This window comes from Anabrus simplex, chromosome 4, assembly GCF_040414725.1.
Source record: "Anabrus simplex isolate iqAnaSimp1 chromosome 4, ASM4041472v1, whole genome shotgun sequence".
NCBI classification, from domain to species: Eukaryota; Metazoa; Arthropoda; class Insecta; order Orthoptera; family Tettigoniidae; genus Anabrus; species Anabrus simplex.
The window spans coordinates 417988961-418009789 of NC_090268.1; the positions used below are offsets into that span (position 1 = coordinate 417988961).

A 20829-nucleotide genomic window follows, 5' to 3' on the forward strand; every position below is an offset into this window, starting at 1 on the left:
ATAAAATAACTACACTACAGTTCTACTTAGATATAATCTAATTATAATAGAAATAACAGATTAACTGAAACTATAGAAATGTATATGCATGTACAGTCCGTCAGCGATGCCGCTGGTGGAATCCTCAACAGCTCTTCCATCAGCTGTCATAGATGGCCTAGGCATCACTGAAGAGGCGTACTAGGGAAATGAGGAGTGATGTAGTTTCCCATTGCTTTCCTCATTATAGAAATGTAGTTAAAACTATACACATAATATTATTATTCTTTCTTTCTTCATTATGCCCAACTAAGGAGCGCGACTGAACTTATTTAGCTGATGTAGTTGCCTTTTCCTTCTCCCAAAAATCTCTTCATCTTCTCACTGTGGCTTTTCTTGCGGTCTTCTGACCAGGTTTTATTGGTGGCAGTGCTTGGATGATGTTTAAAGCGGTGATTGTCGACTAATTTTCTGAACTTAAATCTGTCTAACACAATGTCATCTGTGATGCCTATTTCCTGGGGATCTTTTCCAACTTTGAGCAGCCAATTGTTTTTTACCTTCATTGATAGCGCAAGGTTCAGAATTCTTTTGGTCAATCTCTGATTACTCATTCTGAGAATATGTCCACAAACGTCTTTTCCTAAATGTGCCTGAAATTTTCTCTGAGTGTTGGTACAGATCATGAGATTTCCTTATCATCCTAATTCCCCCTGTACAGACTGGAATAATAATAATAATAATAATAATAATAATAATAATAATAATAATAATAATAATAATAATAATAATAATAATATTCACCATGTAAGGGCAGTCTTAATTTCTATCACGCACTGTAGAAGACAGTTTTAGACTTTAGTTTAATACATTTCCATTGTTTTGGTTAACCTCTTGTAATTAGGGTACACTTAAGTGCAGTCTAGATTATTATTATTATTATTATTATTATTATTATTATTATTATTATTATTATTATTATTATTATTATTATTATTATTGTTGTTGTTGTTGTTATCATTGTTGCTGCCATTGTTGTTGTTGCTGTTGTTGTTACGGGGCTACCCGTGGACCAGCAGAGGTGAAAGAAGTTACCGGGGTGAATGGGTCTAACTACAATATCGAAGTTATTTTAAAACTTTAACAAAGGTTATATTTCTTTATAATTTCAAAAAACAACAAATAACAGTTACAATTAGCAAATTTGGAACAAGTCAAAGAAAATACAATACAGTGAATTCCACAAGTCCTGGGCTTCAAGACCCTCGCTTTACATTTCCTGAGCTCTCAGCTCAACTTTACAAAGAGCACAATTTTTATGCAAGGGCAGAACTCCCCTAATTCATGGAGTACTTGCTCAGTCAATTTCAATATCAAGCCTCCCAGAGGCACTCATTAATCTTACAAAACTTTGAAAAAGAGCTAACGTGCTCTCAGTTCTCCAGCCTATTCAAGGCAATATCAGAAAATTACAATTCCTTGCCATCAAGGCACAACTTACAAATATGAAACAGGGGTATCTTGTACCCAACCTATTGGGCCTTTACGGAAGAACAGGTTAAGTAAATGGCTCGAAAGACAAATTGAATGGAGGCGTGTACCTGCACTCCAAGATAAGAAGTCTTAAAACCTAAGGGGTACTAGGCCGATGAAACAGGGGCTATTCCCAAACTATGGAAGTGACTCGTATAAGAATAATTTAAGACTATACAGAAAGGAAGAAAACCAGTTACAAAACGTAGTCACCTCAAACCAATATGAAGGGGAGCTCGAGAGGGTACATCACACTCTATCCCCGATTTACAATTAAAGATTTTATGAAGTTTTTACATTATCCGGCAGAAAATTACATTTGTAGGAGAACTAGGTTACATAGTTAATGATTCGGGCCTTTCCCTCAGGTTAAACTGCGGTGCTAGCAAGAAATAAAGATATATGTCCATTACCTTGTCGGTATACTGCTGCCTGATGAAAGAGGCGCCTCCCGCCTCCTGCTTGACACACACACTAAGTTAGATGATGATCAATTGGCCAAGAGACGTGAAAATCCGCCGTTTATAAACCCTCGGGGAAAGTTCGAGACCTTTCATGAATATACCAGCCACACCCTCTCACTTTATTGGTGAATTTAAAGTTACACTCAAAATCGAGGAAGAAGCCTGTGATAGGTGGAAAATTAATTAAAGAAATTTGTGATTGGGTAAATTCAAAACTGGCAGAAAGAAAAGGTAAATATTGCCAACCCAAAAATAAATGAGCATTAATTAGTTTTGTACCGGGCGGTACACCTCCACGCCGCTAATTTAAAATGTGCGCCAGTTGAAACTCCTCTGCTGGAGGAAGTCTGAACTTTATCTACGGTATTCATTTTCTACTTTCTCAGAAGATGTCACTACCTGGAAATTTTGGAGTTTTTGAACTGTGCCACTTTTGATGTATTTTTGTTTTACCGGTAGTAAGAAGTGTGAACTTTCTCTTCTAGAGGACACTACTGAAGATCAACAATAGTGCACCCTAGTGCGGAGTGAAAGAACTGTTTTTTTTGGAGAAAATTTAATTTCAAAAGTTTGTTCCTTGCTAAATTTCTTTCAGTCATTATTTAAGTTGGCAATATTAACCCTTTCTTTCCCCTTGTTTTGTATCTAGCCAATCCCGAATTTCTTTAATTAATTTTCCACCAATGATGTGTTTCTTCTTCATCTTGTATAGGGGTTTTCGTTATCCACCAATAAAATGATTGTGGGCGGGTGTTTTCCTTCCTGAAACGCCTCGAACTTTCCGCGAGAGTATATAAACTGCTGATTTTTGGGTCTCTGCGCCACTTCTGTTCCATCTTTCAGTGTGTAAAGTACATAGCAGGGGGCGGGAAGCGCCTCTTTCTTCGGCAGCGGTCAACAACAAGGTAATGGCCGATTAATAACTTCTTTCTTTGCTAGCTCAGCAGTTTAACTCTCGGGGCGGGTCCGAAGTTTTTCCATAATGTAACCTTCCTTAAAATGTATCTATTCTATCTTTAAACTGCATATCGGGATAGAGAGTGCTTAACCCTCTCGAGCTCCCAATCATATTGTTTTGAGGTGAACTTATTTTTCTCAACCTATTCTTCGTTAACGTAAAGCAAATTGTTCTTTTCTAAAGTCACCTCTGTAGTATGGGATTAGCCCTTGCATTAGTGGCCTAGAGCCAGATTAGGTTTTAAGAACAAATGCATTAGGAGTGCAGATCGCCTCCTCTCTAATTGTTATTTTAGAGGTCATGTAATTAACCTTCTTCTCATTTAATAGACCTCAGTAGGTTGGGTATTTTACCCCTGTGTATATGTCCTTGGAGGACAGCTTGAAGGTGGAATTAGGTGTGGCCTTTGACAGGCCTGAATTTTGAGAGCAAGTTGCTCTTGTCCCGAAAATTTTGTTTTCTGCGTGCCTCAAGGAGGCCTTACTGGGTATTTTGGAGCAAGTGCTCCTAGGCATGAATGGGGTTTTCTGCCCCTCTGTTGAAACTTGTGTTTGGGGTAAAACTGGGCTAATTGCTCAAGAATTGTGAGGCTGGGGCTCGAAGCCCAAATCCTGTACATATTGTAATTGTATTGCCTTGCTACTCTGTACCTGCCATGATTGTTAATTATTTTGAAAAGAAAATATAACCTTGTTAATTTTACATGCACTATAATTTCGTAGCTTGAGACCCATTCACACCCGCACCTTCTTTCACGCCTAACTACCACAAAAACACGGTAACAAGTGGTAGCAGAGCGTGGTTGAATGGGTCTCAATTTAGCCCCTTTTGACGGCTAAACATTGCTTTGATTTAAACTCTAACAATTTTCTCAGTTGCTGGAATGTTCTGATTTTTTCAAAATTGTTCTGTCATCATGCCCGGCCCTCGCGATGTTCTCCATCTTAACTATTTGCGCAAGGAGGAGTTGATTTATGAGTTAACTATCAGAAATGTGCAATCTGGAGGCACGGTTGCGATAGACACCAACAAGCTTAGAGAGTCCCTTGATTTGCCCATTTCCATCCCCAATTTGGGAGAGAAAGAAATTGACGACTCTCTTTCCACGATCACCGAGAATACTACTGGGCTAGCATCGGTAGTTAGTTTTTTTGACGAAAGGGATCCTTCTCCTAATCAAATTAAGCGTGTGCAAGCCAGGCTATATCATTTTTCAAATAGAGTTAACGATCTGTTGTCTCTGAAGTTGAATGACGTTCAGAGGAAGGAAGCTAGTACGTTGCTTGAAATTATTTCTGAATTATCTAGTAAGGTCACTCAATTGTTAACGGGGGAAGTTCCTCCCAAAATTGATCAACCCACCACGATGAATGTAGGTAGCGAGGAAGAGCCTCCTAAGGGAGAAGCCAATAGGATAACCGTTGCCGCTCAAACTATCTCTGCCCCATTGGACAACGAGTCTGAACGCCGTGCATCGTTGAGTAATATACGTTCTGAATTAACTTCCTTGCCATTGAAACCTTTACCTACTATGTCACCCGGGTTTAGCAGCTTGCCTCATCCATTGGCAATGTTGCTCAGAGGTATTTCTAAGTTTTCCGTTAATACCACCAGTGACGTAATTTCATTTTTAAGATTTTTAGTTGAATTTCAGGATCATGCTCTTGTGTTTTCTCTTTCTCCATGTCAAATTTTGCAAATTATCTATCCCTATGCAATAGGTATTCTCTCAGACAAAATAGTTAGAGCCATTGCCGAGCAATCATCGATTGAAGACTTCCACGCCCACTTGCTAGCTAACTTCATCCCGGCCAGGGCAAGGTCCTCCCTTATTTAGGTCAAGACTGGTTAAGTGTAAGAAAGGGAGTACATCCCTAACTTTGCCAGGATAAATAAAACATATTACTTACTATTACTTACTTACTTATTCAGAAGTACTATTATCGGGTACAGCGCTTGGATGAAAACTTGGCAGATTTCATCCAAGATATTAAGTTCTATACTAGGGTGTTTGCTCTTCACTTCCCTGAGGATCAGATTGTACAAGCTATTGGGGAAGGAATTTCACCATCCTATAGGTCATATTTGTGTTTCGCGGCGTGCCCGCAAACCTTCTCTGAACTTGAAGCATTGGCCGTCTCAGCGGAAGGAGTTAGATACGCCGACTCTTTGCGTGTCGCGAAAGAACCCCCTCCCTCTTTTAGTAATTTTCGGCCTCCACCTCGCCGACCAGTCACACCCCGTAAATGTTATGCTTGCGGGTCGCCCGACCATCTGCGCAATAAGTGTCCACTGATCAAGTCGAGTGGGACAAGGAATGGGGCTGGTTCATCACAAGGCTGTTTTAAATGTGGGGCTTTCTCACATATCGCCAAAAATCGCCCAAATTCAAAAAGCACCCCCTCCTGCTCAACTTCTGGTGCAAACTCCACCAATGCCAATAATAAAAAATGACTACTGGCTTCGGCTGAGTCGACTAATCCCTCTTCCCGAGGCTCAGCCCCTGGTAAACAGGTCGAAAATTCAGGGAATGTTCTATCTTCAAATTCATCTTTCGAATGCCCCAAAGAATGTCTTAGGATTGCAGCGGATACCCCCGCACCTGTTCCTTTTCTTAAGATTGAGTTAAATAACGAGCCTATAACAGCTCTATTAGATTCAGGCAGTGTTTGTTCAATTATTTCGGACCAATGGTATTCAAAATTGAAATCTGTTTGTAAACTACCTGACTATGTCTCATCTCCTGTTCAATATGTTTCGGCTAATTCATCTCCATTGGAAATCCTAGGTTCTGTAAATGTCAAAATTCGTATTTTTAAATTTACATGGAAAATCAAATTGTTTGTGGCCAAGCACTTGTCTTGCCCCATTATATTGGGAGCTGACTTCATTTCTTACACTGGTCTTGTGCTCGATCTCCAGAGTAGGTCGTGCACATTCAAATTTGCGTCCGATTGTAAAATTCCCTTGTTAGAGTGTAATTCTGTATCATGTTCATCTATTTTGCCTACCCAGGATGAGATGTTGTTAGACCTTAGACATCTACCTGAGGAGCAGGCTGATAGTATTCGTAAATTATGTCAGTCATTTCCAGAGGTGTTCTCTGATACTCTTGGTGTTACTGACCTTATTGAATACAAAATTGAGGTCACGGATTCGATTCCTGTCCGTTTTCCACCATATAGGCTATCTCCACCTAAAATGAAGGCATTGAAAGAAATCATCGATCAAATGTTGAAGGATGGTATTATTAGGCCCTCTAAGTCGGCGTATTCTTCGCCTATTTTTCTAGTCCCGAAACCCCAAGGAGGCTTCAGGCCTGTCATTGATTATAGGGCTCTCAATCGGAAGGTGGTGTTGCAATCCGTGCCCCTTCCTGACCTTCATTCTTGTTTTTCATGGTTTCGTAAGGCCAAGTTCTTTACTATCTTGGACTTGAATCAGGCCTATAATCAAATTCCCCTTGCCGAAGAGTCTAAACATCTTACAGCGTTTGCCACGGACTGGAACTTATACGAATACAACCGCGTGCCTTTCGGGCTCCCCACGGGAGCAGCTGTACTCACTAGGCTGCTAGATAGGGTCTTCTCCGACATCAAATTTGAGTACTTGTATCACTACTTGGATGATGTCGTCGTATTTTCGGAGACCTTTGAAGAACATCTAGATCATCTGCGAGAAGTTCTCAATCGCCTTCGTAAGGCTGGGTTAACTGTCAAGTTGTCCAAGGTGGCCTTTGCTAAGCCCTCTATGTCATTCCTAGGGCATATTGTGTCACCTGATGGTGTTGCCGTCGATCATTCCAGAACACAGGCCATCCGTGATTTTAAACCTCCCAAGGACGTTAAAGGTATCGCCAGGTTCATTGGTATGGTGAATTTCTTCAGGAAGTTTATTCCTAACTTCGCTAATAGAGCGGCGCCCTTAAACCTTCTTCGTAGGAAAGGCATCAAATTCGAGTGGGGACCTTCTCAACAAGCCGCTTTTGAAGATCTTAAATTAGCTCTCTGTAATGCCCCTGTACTTGCTATGCCTGATTTCTCGAAGAAATTCATCGTCCAAACCGACGCGTCGTCGTCAGCAGTAGCTGCAGTCCTTCTTCAAGAGACTGAACTAGGGAGGCGACCCATCGCCTATGCATCTAGGACTCTATCGGCTCAAGAAGCCAAGTATTCTATCTATGAGCTCGAAGGGTTGGCAGTCTTATTTGCCTTAGAGAAGTTCCGTCTCTATCTGGAACATGTCAAATTCGACCTGGAGACAGATAATCAAGCCTTAAGCTGGGTCTTAGGTAGGCCGCGTCGTACTGGTCGTATAGCCCGTTGGGCCATCCGTATTTCTGCCTTCCAATTCGATGTCCGGCATATCAGAGGTACCGAAAATGTTGTTGCTGATGGACTCAGCCGAATGTTTTCCAACGACATCGAGAACCATGAACCGGTCGATAGTCATCTCCTCCCGAGTCCATGCTATCTGATGTTAATGCCATCTTAACAGATGCTCCCATGCTCTTTAGGGATATCGCGAAATACCAACGTGAAGATCCGACGCTGGCTCCGATAATGGAAACCCTTTCTTCTGGGGAACATGTTGTCCCTTATGTTCTGAGGAATGGTGTTCTATGTTGTCCTTCGAGGCATGATAAGATGATGAAGGTTGTCGTTCCAGCTGTTCTTGTGCCTATGATCTTCAAATACTATCATGAGACCCCATTAGGGGGGCATCTTGGAATCTTTAAAACACGTGAAAAGATTCGTGAAAGGTTCATCTGGAAGGGTATGGACGGTGAAATCCGTGAACTAGTAAAAGCTTGTAAATCTTGTTTGATCAGTAAACCAACCATGTCCACCAAGGTAGGCCTTCTGTCTTCGCATCAAGCGTCGCGCCCCATGGAACGCCTGTATATTGATTATGTAGGACCCTTCCCCCAGTCAAAGGGAAATGCCAACAAGTTCATCTTTGTATGCGTAGATGGTTTCACAAGATTTTCCTGGTTATTTCCGACTAAGCTGGCTACCGCTCAGTCCACCATTACTTGCTTAAATTCTATTTTTGCCTCTTTTGGTCCGTGCCAATATATTGTGTCTGATAATGCTAAGGCGTTCACATCAAATCTTTTTCGTAAATTCTGTTTTGACTTGTCCATCTCTCATGTAACTACTTCTGCTTATTACCCTCAACCATCTCTGGCTGAACGGGTTAACCGTAATCTCAGGTCCGCGCTTATTGCCTATCATCATGAAGATCATTCCAGGTGGGACACGTCCCTGCATTGGTTAGCTTTTGCTTTGAATTCGGCGGTTCATGAATCACATAAATTTACTCCAGCCTCTTTGATGTTCAAGTTTGTTCCCAACACGCCGCTCTCTAACCTCTGGTCCCTGAGTGACATTCTACCTGAGACAATAGATCCGGACAACATTAAAGATCTTTGGAAGAAGGCTAAAGCCAATCTTAAAGTGTCTCATGAAAAGGTTAGGGAAAGGTATGATCGTGGACGGAGACCCACCCCTTTGAAGGTAGGTGACCAAGTAATGGTCAAGAATTTTGTTCCCGCGGGCAAGCTTGCCCCCAGATTCCATGGGCCGTGTGTCATTCTCGATTTCCTTACGCCGGTTACGTTGTTATTAAGCAATCCAGCCACCGAGAGGATATTTAGGGTTCACTTGTCGCAGGTGAAACCTGTATAATTTCTGTGCTAACTTGCCTTATATTATCTTGAAAGGAATATGAAGGTTATATTTTTTTTGAGTTTCACTTTTAAGGCTTTCTGCCCCTTCCATAGTATTTTGTTTTATATGTAAGCATTTTTGTGAAACCTGCCCCGAACCATTAAACTGCCATCCTGTCCTTGCCACGGCCATTACCACGCTCCCGTCTCCTGCTCCACTCTACACAGTGGCTTAATTAATGTCATGGATATCTGCACGCCGCTGGCCCCTCAACCTCTCCACAAGCCTGTGCCCTCAAAAAAGATGATGGTCCAACAATTTCTGCCGCCTAGTTTTAATGTTTCAGTGCCCCCGCAGCCGCGCGGCGCCGTGCCGCGACTGGGATAGAGGAAGGGCCCCCTCGACCCCAGCGAGGACGACATGTGCACGGCGAGCCGGAGCTCTCCTCCCGGCCACGGCTGATGTGCGGCGCACGACCTGCTACTTGCCCGCAGCCTGTATATGTTCACCGCGGGCGCGGCGTGCTTCAACACCACTGCTCCCCTCATGGTGCGGGCGAGCGGTATCTCAGGGTACTTGTGGGGTCCGAGCGGCCGCCTTTGGACGCAAGCTGCAACGGCCGGTCTGGCCATCCAACTTAATCAACATCAACTACATGGACAGTTACTATCAGCAATTACTACACTTGGGAATTCAATAGCAATATTTGGTGGACCTTGCAAAAGTTTTCTTCACTTTCAAGTATTAAAAGTTTATCTTCTGAATTCAACTTCTACAAACATAAAGACTTTACTTCACCAGTCACAGCAAAATTTTGAAACTGAATCAAACCACATTAAGAAAATCTTATAAATACTTCTGCAATTAATCTCCATATCAACATCAAAACTTGGACCTTGTTTCCAAACAAATTGCATGTGTCACCCCTGGAGGAACTTTTGGGGGGGGAGGTCTGTACCGGGCGGTACACCTCCACGCCGCTAATTTAAAATGTGCGCCAGTTGAAACTCCTCTGCTGGAGGAAGTCTGAACTTTATCTACGGTATTCATTTTCTACTTTCTCAGAAGATGTCACTACCTGGAAATTTTGGAGTTTTTGAACTGTGCCACTTTTGATGTATTTTTGTTTTACCGGTAGTAAGAAGTGTGAACTTTCTCTTCTAGAGGACACTACTGAAGATCAACAATAGTGCACCCTAGTGCGGAGTGAAAGAACTGTTTTTTTTGGAGAAAATTTAATTTCAAAAGTTTGTTCCTTGCTAAATTTCTTTCAGTCATTATTTAAGTTGGCAATATTAACCCTTTCTTTCCCCTTGTTTTGTATCTAGCCAATCCCGAATTTCTTTAATTAATTTTCCACCAATGATGTGTTTCTTCTTCATCTTGTATAGGGGTTTTCGTTATCCACCAATAAAATGATTGTGGGCGGGTGTTTTCCTTCCTGAAACGCCTCGAACTTTCCGCGAGAGTATATAAACTGCTGATTTTTGGGTCTCTGCGCCACTTCTGTTCCATCTTTCAGTGTGTAAAGTACATAGCAGGGGGCGGGAAGCGCCTCTTTCTTCGGCAGCGGTCAACAACAAGGTAATGGCCGATTAATAACTTCTTTCTTTGCTAGCTCAGCAGTTTAACTCTCGGGGCGGGTCCGAAGTTTTTCCATAATGTAACCTTCCTTAAAATGTATCTATTCTATCTTTAAACTGCATATCGGGATAGAGAGTGCTTAACCCTCTCGAGCTCCCAATCATATTGTTTTGAGGTGAACTTATTTTTCTCAACCTATTCTTCGTTAACGTAAAGCAAATTGTTCTTTTCTAAAGTCACCTCTGTAGTATGGGATTAGCCCTTGCATTAGTGGCCTAGAGCCAGATTAGGTTTTAAGAACAAATGCATTAGGAGTGCAGATCGCCTCCTCTCTAATTGTTATTTTAGAGGTCATGTAATTAACCTTCTTCTCATTTAATAGACCTCAGTAGGTTGGGTATTTTACCCCTGTGTATATGTCCTTGGAGGACAGCTTGAAGGTGGAATTAGGTGTGGCCTTTGACAGGCCTGAATTTTGAGAGCAAGTTGCTCTTGTCCCGAAAATTTTGTTTTCTGCGTGCCTCAAGGAGGCCTTACTGGGTATTTTGGAGCAAGTGCTCCTAGGCATGAATGGGGTTTTCTGCCCCTCTGTTGAAACTTGTGTTTGGGGTAAAACTGGGCTAATTGCTCAAGAATTGTGAGGCTGGGGCTCGAAGCCCAAATCCTGTACATATTGTAATTGTATTGCCTTGCTACTCTGTACCTGCCATGATTGTTAATTATTTTGAAAAGAAAATATAACCTTGTTAATTTTACATGCACTATAATTTCGTAGCTTGAGACCCATTCATACCCGCACCTTCTTTCACGCCTAACTACCACAAAAACACGGTAACAAGTTTAAAAAAACTTATGAATACAAAACTTCTTTAAATCAAAGTTTATCCACTTCGCACCAGGGTGCGTGATCATAGTTTTTGTAGTGACATCTGTTGAAGAAAGTCCAAACTTCTGGATGAAGGGCAAACAAAACAAGTAGAAATTCACACAGTACTGGAAACTTCACAATAACAAAATTATGTCAAATTACTGTAGTGATATCTTCTGAGTAAAGGTTTAAGTAGGTCTAGTTTCAAGTTCACTGTTTCTCCTGTAGAGGAGCTTTTTTGGGGGGCAAGATTTAAATGCGCAGCGTTGGGGTGTACCTCCCGGTACAATTATTATTATATCCTATTACTATGCATTAACAAAAATGAAAATTGCTGTTAAATGCTGAAATATTGAAAGAATTACACAGCAATAAACCAAACAAGATACTATCTAATAAAATAACTACACTCCGATTCTAGACTGCACTTAAGTGTACCCTAATTACAAGAGGTTAACCAAAACAATGGAATTGTATTAAACTCAAGTCTTAAACTGTCTTCTACAGCGCGTGACAGAGATTAAGATTGCCCTTACATGGTGAATATCGAAGGTACAAGGGAAGATGACTCGGGTTAACTGAGGCTGTGTCCTTGTCCTTCTGTATTTCCATGTTTGTCCTCGTCTGCTATTTCTGATGCTCCCTCTTCCCACACTGACCTGCCATTGTGTTCATCCTATTATATGTGCACCTTTCTTATTCCTCTCTTTCTCTAACTTGAGACAACAGAAATGTAGAGTAAACTAAATATTTAACTACATAGAAAGATTTAAAAAAATAAAAAATCCTACTATGCACTAACACAAATGAAAAAGACTGAAGATCTCCCAAGAGAGGTCTCCTCAATCACTGTAATTCTTAGCTAGCAAACAAGCTCACTGAAAAAAACAAAATCTGGAAGAACTAATGCCTAGTTTACATGATGCCGGTTGATGAGACAATTGTTGGCAACAGTTGTCCTAATTATTGCGGGACAATCGCTGACCAGTCCAGTTGACGACGAGAAATGGCTGAGTGCACAGTATCCAGTAAAGAATTAAATTTATTTTGGAAATATATGTGCCAGGAATGCACTGCTGAGTCATGCAAAGTTTTGACCTCAATCATATCGAATCTTTTAATGTTAATTTTATCCGTAATCTCAGAAAGTGCCACTTGACGAGCATTTTTTTCTTTCTACAGGGCCTGTTCCCTGAACAAACTTTGCAACTTTTCAACTTTGCACTTTGCATTTTTTCAATTATTGCAATGATTTCTGTTCCACCACAATCTAGGTATTACTTTTCCATTCCTTCGCAAAGTGAAAAGTCTTTGCGTAACAGTGAATCGAATAAGTTCATTCCATGTTTTATTTTTCATGGTGAAGACGATATAATTGTGGTACCGGTAGTTTAAAGTTTTGATTTTTGATAATAGGAAAGAAGGATAATTACAAGAAGCTTCCTGTGCTAGTAGAAGTTGCCAAAGAAAAACGGGACATCCTTTTGGCAACTTTAAAAATAATACTGAGAGAATGATGCCCATGTCTATCAACATATACCTCATCGTACTCAGAAGGAGCATAAAAATCAACGAGAATACCGTCAACACATCCACACACAGAAGGAAAAGCCACCCTTCATTAGAAATTCTTTCGCTATATTATGTGGATTATCAGGCCAACGTACTATGTTAGGAAATATTACATTTAAATTAGCATCTACAAAAGTAACAGTTCTGCAAATAGTTGATTTTGATGTCCCAAGCATTGCTGATACACCGTGCAGTTGGGCACCATTTCCTCACCAATGTAACCATATAAGAGTTAGTTCTTTTTCTGAAACGGATTGACTTCTTTTTGCTGCACGTTTTAATAAATGACCAATCATTTAAAGAATATATTCAGCTTGTATTGGGGTAACACAAAAACACTTGCGAAATTTCATCGAAGTGATGTTATGAAAAAGAATCCTGTCTTCGTACATTCTCTTTCTGGATTCTTCATCACTATCCTCACTTGATGATAATAAAAGCTCTCATCAAAACACGTTTATATCACTAAATCAAATTCTATGCCAAGAAACTAGTGTAGATACTTGTTAATTAACAGATGAAAAGGGTGTCGACTCTTTGCAAGATTTCTGAAAACTTTTCAATTCATTTCTTTGCATTTTGCATTTCTGTACCGATGGAGGAACATAACAGGCTTGAAAAGTGACAAGATTCCTAACTTTTCACTTTGTAAGACAAATCTGAAAAGTGATGGTGGAACAAAATATGAACTGAAAAGTACAAAGTGAAAAGTGAAAAGCTGCAAAGTTCAATCATGGAACAGGTCCCAGGTCTTCATGCTGGTCCCACAAACATCATCATTCCCGATACAGCTCAATGATTTCACGTTAGTATAGTCACTCCACTTTGGAGTCATAACTGTGTAACAGCTTATAAATAATTTAAACATTAATTATCGAGACCATGCAGGCAGCTGCACCTCTTGGTTGACACAAGTGATCTGACACAAAATAAATATACAGCTACTGGCCTGTCATGTTCTCATGGCACCAGCTGTCCAGGCAATACTGATCTCTGGGTGGTAGAGGTTGCAGCATGGCCCTGTCGATTGTCCTCAGTCTACTCCTGGGCAATTGCCTAGACAACTGGACCGAAGTGTTCACATATAGTCAATAATTTTAAGGCAGTCAACTGTCTTCTGACGATTGTCTCATCAACTGGCATCGTGTAAACTAGGCATAAGTGATGAAGAGTGAGCCAATTTAAGACAATTTCGATATGTGAAACAGAGGACTATGAAATTACCTTTTTGTGCTTACATGTTTGTCCTATTCTCACCCTTACGTTCTAACCTTCTCCATACTATTTTTCTTTATCCTTTGTAAGTATTCTTATCCTATTTCCTACCATCTTGTCTTTGATGTATATAGTGTATAGCTAAATAGGCAGTTGGTTAAAATGTCTTTATATTTCTAACATAAATGTTTAAAAAGAACAAATTTGTCCTGATTACGCCATTAGAACAGTTTTCGTTCTTCTATGGACATAAAATTAAAATTTTTCATTAAAAAATTTAAAGGCAGTATGTTCCATTTGAACTTGAAAAAACTCAAGAAACTACTATTTCTTATAGTTTCAGGCCATAAAGACATTATTGATAAAAAGGCAAAATACATGCCAGTATACACTGTACTATAAAATATTGATGAAAAGAGCAATATATGGAAATACATACTCTCTAAATGCTCTAGGCACATGCCCTGCGAAACCAGGCAAAATGGGTACTATTCCCAGGGCCCTCATACTGTTCAAAATTCTCCGCTGAAGAATCAGTGAATCTTCATGCCAGGACGATGGTAGTGGACCTCCCCAGCCTCGTATGTTACCCATTCGACCCCTGAAATACAAAATAAATAGATCAAGACAAGAAAAGAGAGAAACACACAGACACTTAACACATTCTGGTCTAAGTAGAAGCATAGTCCACAGTAGCTAAAATTACATTCTAGTTGTGATGCGAGCATAACCTGCAGGTTCTGACAAGACATAAAAAATTGGGAATGAGGTATGCACACCATTAGAGAACTGTACGTATAAGATTTCATTTTTAGTTAGAGACATACCGGTATATTGTTAGATATCAGTACTGTGGACTAAATCAATGATGTGTAAGTGTAATACTTTCCAAGTATTCCCATGTTATTTTTTGCTAGTGGCTTTACATCGCACGAACACAGATAGGTCTTATGCAACGATGGGATAGGAAAGGCCTAGAAGTTGGAAGGAAGCTGCTGTGGCCTTAATTAAGCTGCAGCCCCAGTATTTGCCTGGTGTGGAAATGGGAAACCATGGAAAACCATCTTCAGGGCTGCCGACAGTGGGATTTAAACCCATTATCTCCCGGACGCAAGCTCACAGCCGCGTGCCCCTAACCGCACGGCCAACTCGCCCGGTAGTATTTCCATCTAACAAGGGAGTTTATGCAAGTTGCGATCGCAATTGCGGCATGGTTGTGGTTCATGTGAGCATATATGTGTAGATACTGGCAACAAATATATAAAACTTGCATGCCACTGTAATTTACACTGCACTTCACAGTTGTGTACATCTTCAAGTACCAAGTTCAAAATATGGGCTGTTGGCAGTTCTTAGTAAAATATTATGAGGGTGAATGTGTCTGCAGAATACAAAATACTAGAAACAGAGTTGATGATCATAGTAAGAGCACTTCATGAATGCTTACTTTAGCCAGTCTTCTGAAATACATTGTGTTTCAACGTCAAAGAGACTTATTTCTGATTCCAGTTCTTTACTCATTTCATTTATATACAGCGTGATTCAGTCGCCCATTCCAATGTAATTTTATACAACCCACAATATTCATTCCAACCTGAAAACATCTGCCCTGCTGGAATGTTCAGGCAACACAACCGGATATCTTGGTATTTACCACCTCACCATGATAGATGCCATAATGTTATACTTGTATTAAACACTGGAAGACGTGTGTGCCTTCTAGATCATATGAACCTGACACGCCAGCAAAACACTAAACTGATATGGTGAACGCAGTATATCTAATACTTGCTATAAGCTGCCCAGTGTGCCGTACGAAACCGTAGTGTAGTTGGTAAAGGCGCTGCAGAGCGGGCTTGCATGTCAGGTGGGAGGTTCGAGCCCGGGATGAAAATTACAAATTTTTTAAATATTTGTTTAATACATACAGCACGCAATGTAAGTTCAATACCCGCTTTCATGCAAATTGTGTGTGAATGAATGTGTTTGTGGCCCTAAGAAGGGCCGATTATTTAGCAGGCCGGACACACACAGACCGGAAATAATAGGAACACAACTGCTTTGACAATGTTTTATCGCAGCAAATGCTCGATGTGATGACCGTTTAGGGTTATGCACATTCAGGCCCGGCGTCCAATAGATCGTTTTGCGCGCTGAAGCATTCCAGGTGTAATTGCTCGGCAGGCATCCGTGATAAGATGCCAGAGCTGATCAGGACTTTCCGGCGCTTGAGTGTATATGACGTTCTTCAAATATCCACACAAGAAGAAGTTTTAACGGAGTTAAATCCGGTGATCTAGCAGGCCAAGAAACGGGGCCTCCTCGTCCTATCCATTTCCCTGGCAGTTCTTCGTTCAGATGGTTACGAATGGGCAAAGTTGAATGTGGTGGAGCTCCATCCTCTTGCAACCATATCGTCAAACAATCATGCAAGGGCACATCATCCAGCAGCAGTGGGAGTTCCTGACACAGAAAATGCAGGTAGCATGAGCCCATCCAATGGCCCTTAAAGAAATAAGGTCCAATCAGGCAATCTCCCAAGATTCCACACCAAACATTCACTCCCCATCGTACTTGATGGGCCACCTGTCGCACCCAGTGAGGATTGTCCAGACTCTAATAGTGCATGTTGTGGCGATTGACGTTCCCATTATTGTGGAAGCGCGATTTATCCGAAAACAAGATATGCAATACGAATGCTGCATCATTGTCCAGCCTGCCTAACAGCCATCGACAGAACTTCTTTCGAGCTTCAAAATCCCGCCCATGGAGCTCTTGGTGTAGCTCAAGATGGTATGGGTGAAATTTATGTTCACGGAGTATTCGCCAGACGGATGGCTGGCTGGTGTTCATCTGTCATGCAGTCGCCCTTGTACTGATGTGTGGATTATTACGAGCTGCCTCCAAAACGGCATCTTCTGTTTCACCCGATGTATCAGGCTTATCGCGGAATGGTGGCTGGTTCGAAATCACGCCTGTTGTCCTTAGGTGTCTTTCAACATGGCGGAATGTCGTAGCAGCCAGATGTCACCTGTTGGGATACCATTCCTGGTACAGACGTAGTGCTTCGCACGCATTTTGTCTTGCTTCCCCATAAATGAGGAGCATGTCAACGTATTCCTCTATGGAAAACATGCCAAATGACAGCAAAGATTACAGTACATTTAGTCCCTATCCAGCGGATAATGCGTAGGGCACAAGATGAATAACAGCATCATTCTGTTTGATGTGGCAAACGTGGGCCTGTGTTTATGTATTCAAACATCATACCAGTGTAGAAATATTTGAACGATGCAGGATTCGAACTGCCGCTACACTGCTGAAAACATGCTAGTAGTACGAGAGCAAAGTACATACGACATCCAGTTCGGTGTTTAAGACATTAATTACTGCACTGTTACCTAGTTTTATGCATTGATTCCCCTCTTCTTTACACCCAGTCACGAGGCACGACACATTAACATAGTTACATGGTAAAAGGACGTTGCTATATGAATTCAAGGCATTATGTTTTGCGAACGGATCATATAACATTTCTCTAGGGTTCAGAATCGTGTGCAAAATGTGAACATTAGTACCATACAGTACGCCTGCAGGGGAATAGCACCCCTATAACCATGTGCACGTTAGTTGGGCTGCAGCAAACGATACTGGAAGAGGCTGCTGAATAACACTCTACATATAAGAAAACATAAAGGTCCAATAATAGTGCCTTGAAGAATTCCCCTCTTAATGATTACAGGATCAGATAATGCTTCACCTACTCTAATTCTCTGAGTTCTATTTTCTAGAAATACAGCCACCCATTCAGTCACTCTTGTCTCTAGTCTAATTGCACTAATTTTTGCCAGCAGTCTCCCAGGATCCACTCTATCAAACGCCTTAGATAGGTCAATCACGATACAGTCCATTTGACCCCCTGAATCTAAAACATCTGTTAAATCTTGCTGGAACCCTACAAGTTGAGGGAAGTCTTTTAATATACAGATCACATCTCTCTGACATGCCTGCAGTAGTAGTTGTTTCCAGACCATACTTGACGGTCATCCTTGAGAAATTCCACTACAGCGCTGAATCTGGCTATCCAGGAGGTGAGAAATGTTCCAAGCCATCCACCAACAGTTCTTTTGTATCAACATGTGGAAGGACATCATCCACAGGTGCTATATTTGTGCCTCTACAAAGGCAAGCAACCAGAAGGCAGAATCAGGACGACGACCACAATTCTCTTGGGAGGTCCACCACAATCAGCAGTAGGACATCCAGCAAAAGCATGCATTGGCTGAGAAGAAAACACTTACCCAAGCCTGACATGGACATGTCATTATGTTCTTTCTTCTCCTCGCAACGTATTTGATGTGGGCTGAATGGCGTAGAAAATGTGTCAAACTCTGCCTTTGCGGTATCTTTTTCAACTCTGTTTCTTGGTACTTCAAGTTTCACTTTTCCACTACTACTATGTGTTAGCACTCTAGTGAGCAAGAAACTTAACTAATGAAGGCACCTTGTACGTGCTGATATCTACTCAGAAACCTTGTGCTACGATGCTCCGCCCATTAGCCAATGGGAGCTCCCTAGGTCGGCGAGCTGATTGTTGTTTAGAGAGGGCGGCAATTATTCTGTGGTGAGTTGGAGAAGATGCATCCCATGTGTACTTGGTGTCTAGTGCTTGAGCACATTACAAACTACGAGATGGAGAACGGCTGAATATTACACGTGAGAAGGCTCTCTTGCTAGCCCTCAACTTCTATTGGTATTTTATTCATCATGAGAACGTCCACAGAGTGTATGTATTCATAATTTAAATCTATTTGTCTGCTCTTGAAAACAGTGTACAAAAATGGCAAAGTGGCGTCGTTTGGAGCTTCTGTTCTACTTTCGATATTTGTGAACCAAAGGAAAACTTTTGGTTGGTGTGATGATGTCTAAAACCTTATTACGTTGAAGGAGGTCACTCTCGGGTATATTTTAATGAACTCTTTTCAAAAAAAAAAAAAAAAAAAAACTTGTATAAGAAGTTATTGAAGTGCACATCGTTTTATCACGTGCTATAATTATCATTGAAACCTTGTAATGTTGTTCTGAAGGTTTGGTAAATTTCAATCTAAATTATTTAATAGGGAATAACAACATGAAAGTGTATAAATTCTTACGTTGCTGTTAAGCTCACCAGAATCGGGTCAGGTTTTGAACTACTTAGCTCTAACCAAGAGGTGGTAGATTTTTTTTTTTTTTTTTTTTGGGACCTTGTTTTATTCTTTCTTTTCCCTCTTGGTCCTTTCGACCTAAATGTTTTCTTTCTTTCCTTGTTTCTGCCTTCTTTTGGTGTGGGTATCTTGATTTTGCGTTGTTTTGGCGTGGGCCTGTCTCCACGCCAACGGATGTTGTGTGGTGATTGTTGAAAATGATAAGATCCGTTGGTGGATGATTTTGGTTCCCAGTTTCCCCTTTGGAGCTTGAAATCTGGTGTTTCCTTTCTATTTAATTGATGTTTTGCCCTTACCCTTTTCTTGAACCTCTGTTTTGAATTATCCTAATTCATTTGGTATTTTAAACTCTCCCAGCGTGTTGTGTTAATTGTGAATTTACTTACTGGCCTTCCTGTGAGGCCTGACCTTGGATAGAACTAAGTGGTTCATGTGGTTATTGGCGTTTCTAAAAGAAGATTGTTTATTTTAAGCTGATACAATTTTCATTATCTCATTACTTCTAGTATAACGGGGCCCCTAATAACCTTAGTATATGATTAGTTTATTTTTCTTGGTAATAATTCGATTTCATCTTAATTTCTACCTTTTCTATTTTACTACGTGGGCGTTTTCTAATTACTATTTGCCATTCATTCATTTATCTAATAAATACTACTTTCCTTAGAATGAAAAACACTGGTGTACTTCTTTTAAGTAGTTAGACATCCGATACCAGGTTTTGATTTTCCATGGTTTGATGTGTCACCCTACTACTTCTTGTGGTAAGTTATTTATGTTTCCTTGTTTATGTTCTTCTGGGTGCCTGATTACGCTTCCAGCTCTTTCTTGGTCATTTCCTAACTCATTTATGTACTGGCTAATTACTTGCTTGTTAATACTTTTGCTGCCCTTATCGTAGTGTTCTGGGTTTGGCTATGTACTGGTCAAGCCGAGGCACAAGACGTGGAAGAGGACCAGATCTTCCTAACAGGTCAACGGGTCCCTCCAGTCGAGGTTCATGCAACAAAGCTGCGACCAATGAAACAACTGCTAGGAGTCCAGGGTGAACTAGATGCAGCAAGGGAATCTGTTCCAGCTGGAGGAGAAGCCAATGACTTTGTGGCACTGATGACCCCAGACACAGAATAATCTGGTCAGGACAAGGAGGAAAACAAATCCACCAGACCAAGGAAGACCTGGACTCGATAGCCATGGCAGATGACAATGCAGTGTCAAAAATACAATTTATGTCCTAGAAAGTGTTGACAAGAAGTGATAAATTGAAGTTATAGGAGGGACATTGACAAGTTAGGTTATGTGCGTATAATCTGAAAACAATTTTTCATATATGTTACAGGTTAGGTTATGCTTATACCTTGTAAATAATCTTTCATGTGTTCCAAGTTGTTCAGGAAATTTTCTTTAAAACAAGAGGTTTATAACATGCCAATCTTGTTGATCAATATTTTTTTTTAAAGCATACCCAAGTCATTTCCTTTCCCCCATGGGTAAGAAATTGTAGCACTTCCCCAATTTTCTCTCTCTATGCAAGTTTGTCTTAAGATTTCTCTCTCTGTTTTAAGCAAAAACAATTTCATATATTATGCGCTTGTTAATCTTGTGATCATAAGCCATAGGACCTACAGTTCAACATGAAATTAAATGAGAGTTATTAGATACATAAGTGTAATCTCAATATTGTGACCATGAAGGCTGAGTGTGCGGGGGCTGGCAAGTGGCGACAAGGTCGGCGCAGTGGTGACAATATGGATGATGCCAGTGATGAGTAAAGCAA

General features: G+C 40.8%; 1 protein-coding gene across 9 annotated transcripts in view; it reads right to left on the reverse strand.

Annotated features, from left to right (window-relative positions):
- The window catches only part of Naglu (N-acetyl-alpha-glucosaminidase), a 306046-nt gene that overhangs the window by 236852 nt on the left and 48365 nt on the right, over positions 1-20829 (reverse strand). For all 9 annotated transcript variants that reach the window (XR_010859862.2, XM_067145901.2, XM_067145900.2 and 6 more), the window contains one exon: positions 14285-14446. Coding sequence is in view for 8 of the 9 variants with exons in the window: in XM_067145901.2 (XP_067002002.2) it covers positions 14285-14446 (162 nt within the window). In the remaining variant the exon portion in view is untranslated. The remainder of the gene's footprint in view (positions 1-14284; positions 14447-20829) is intronic.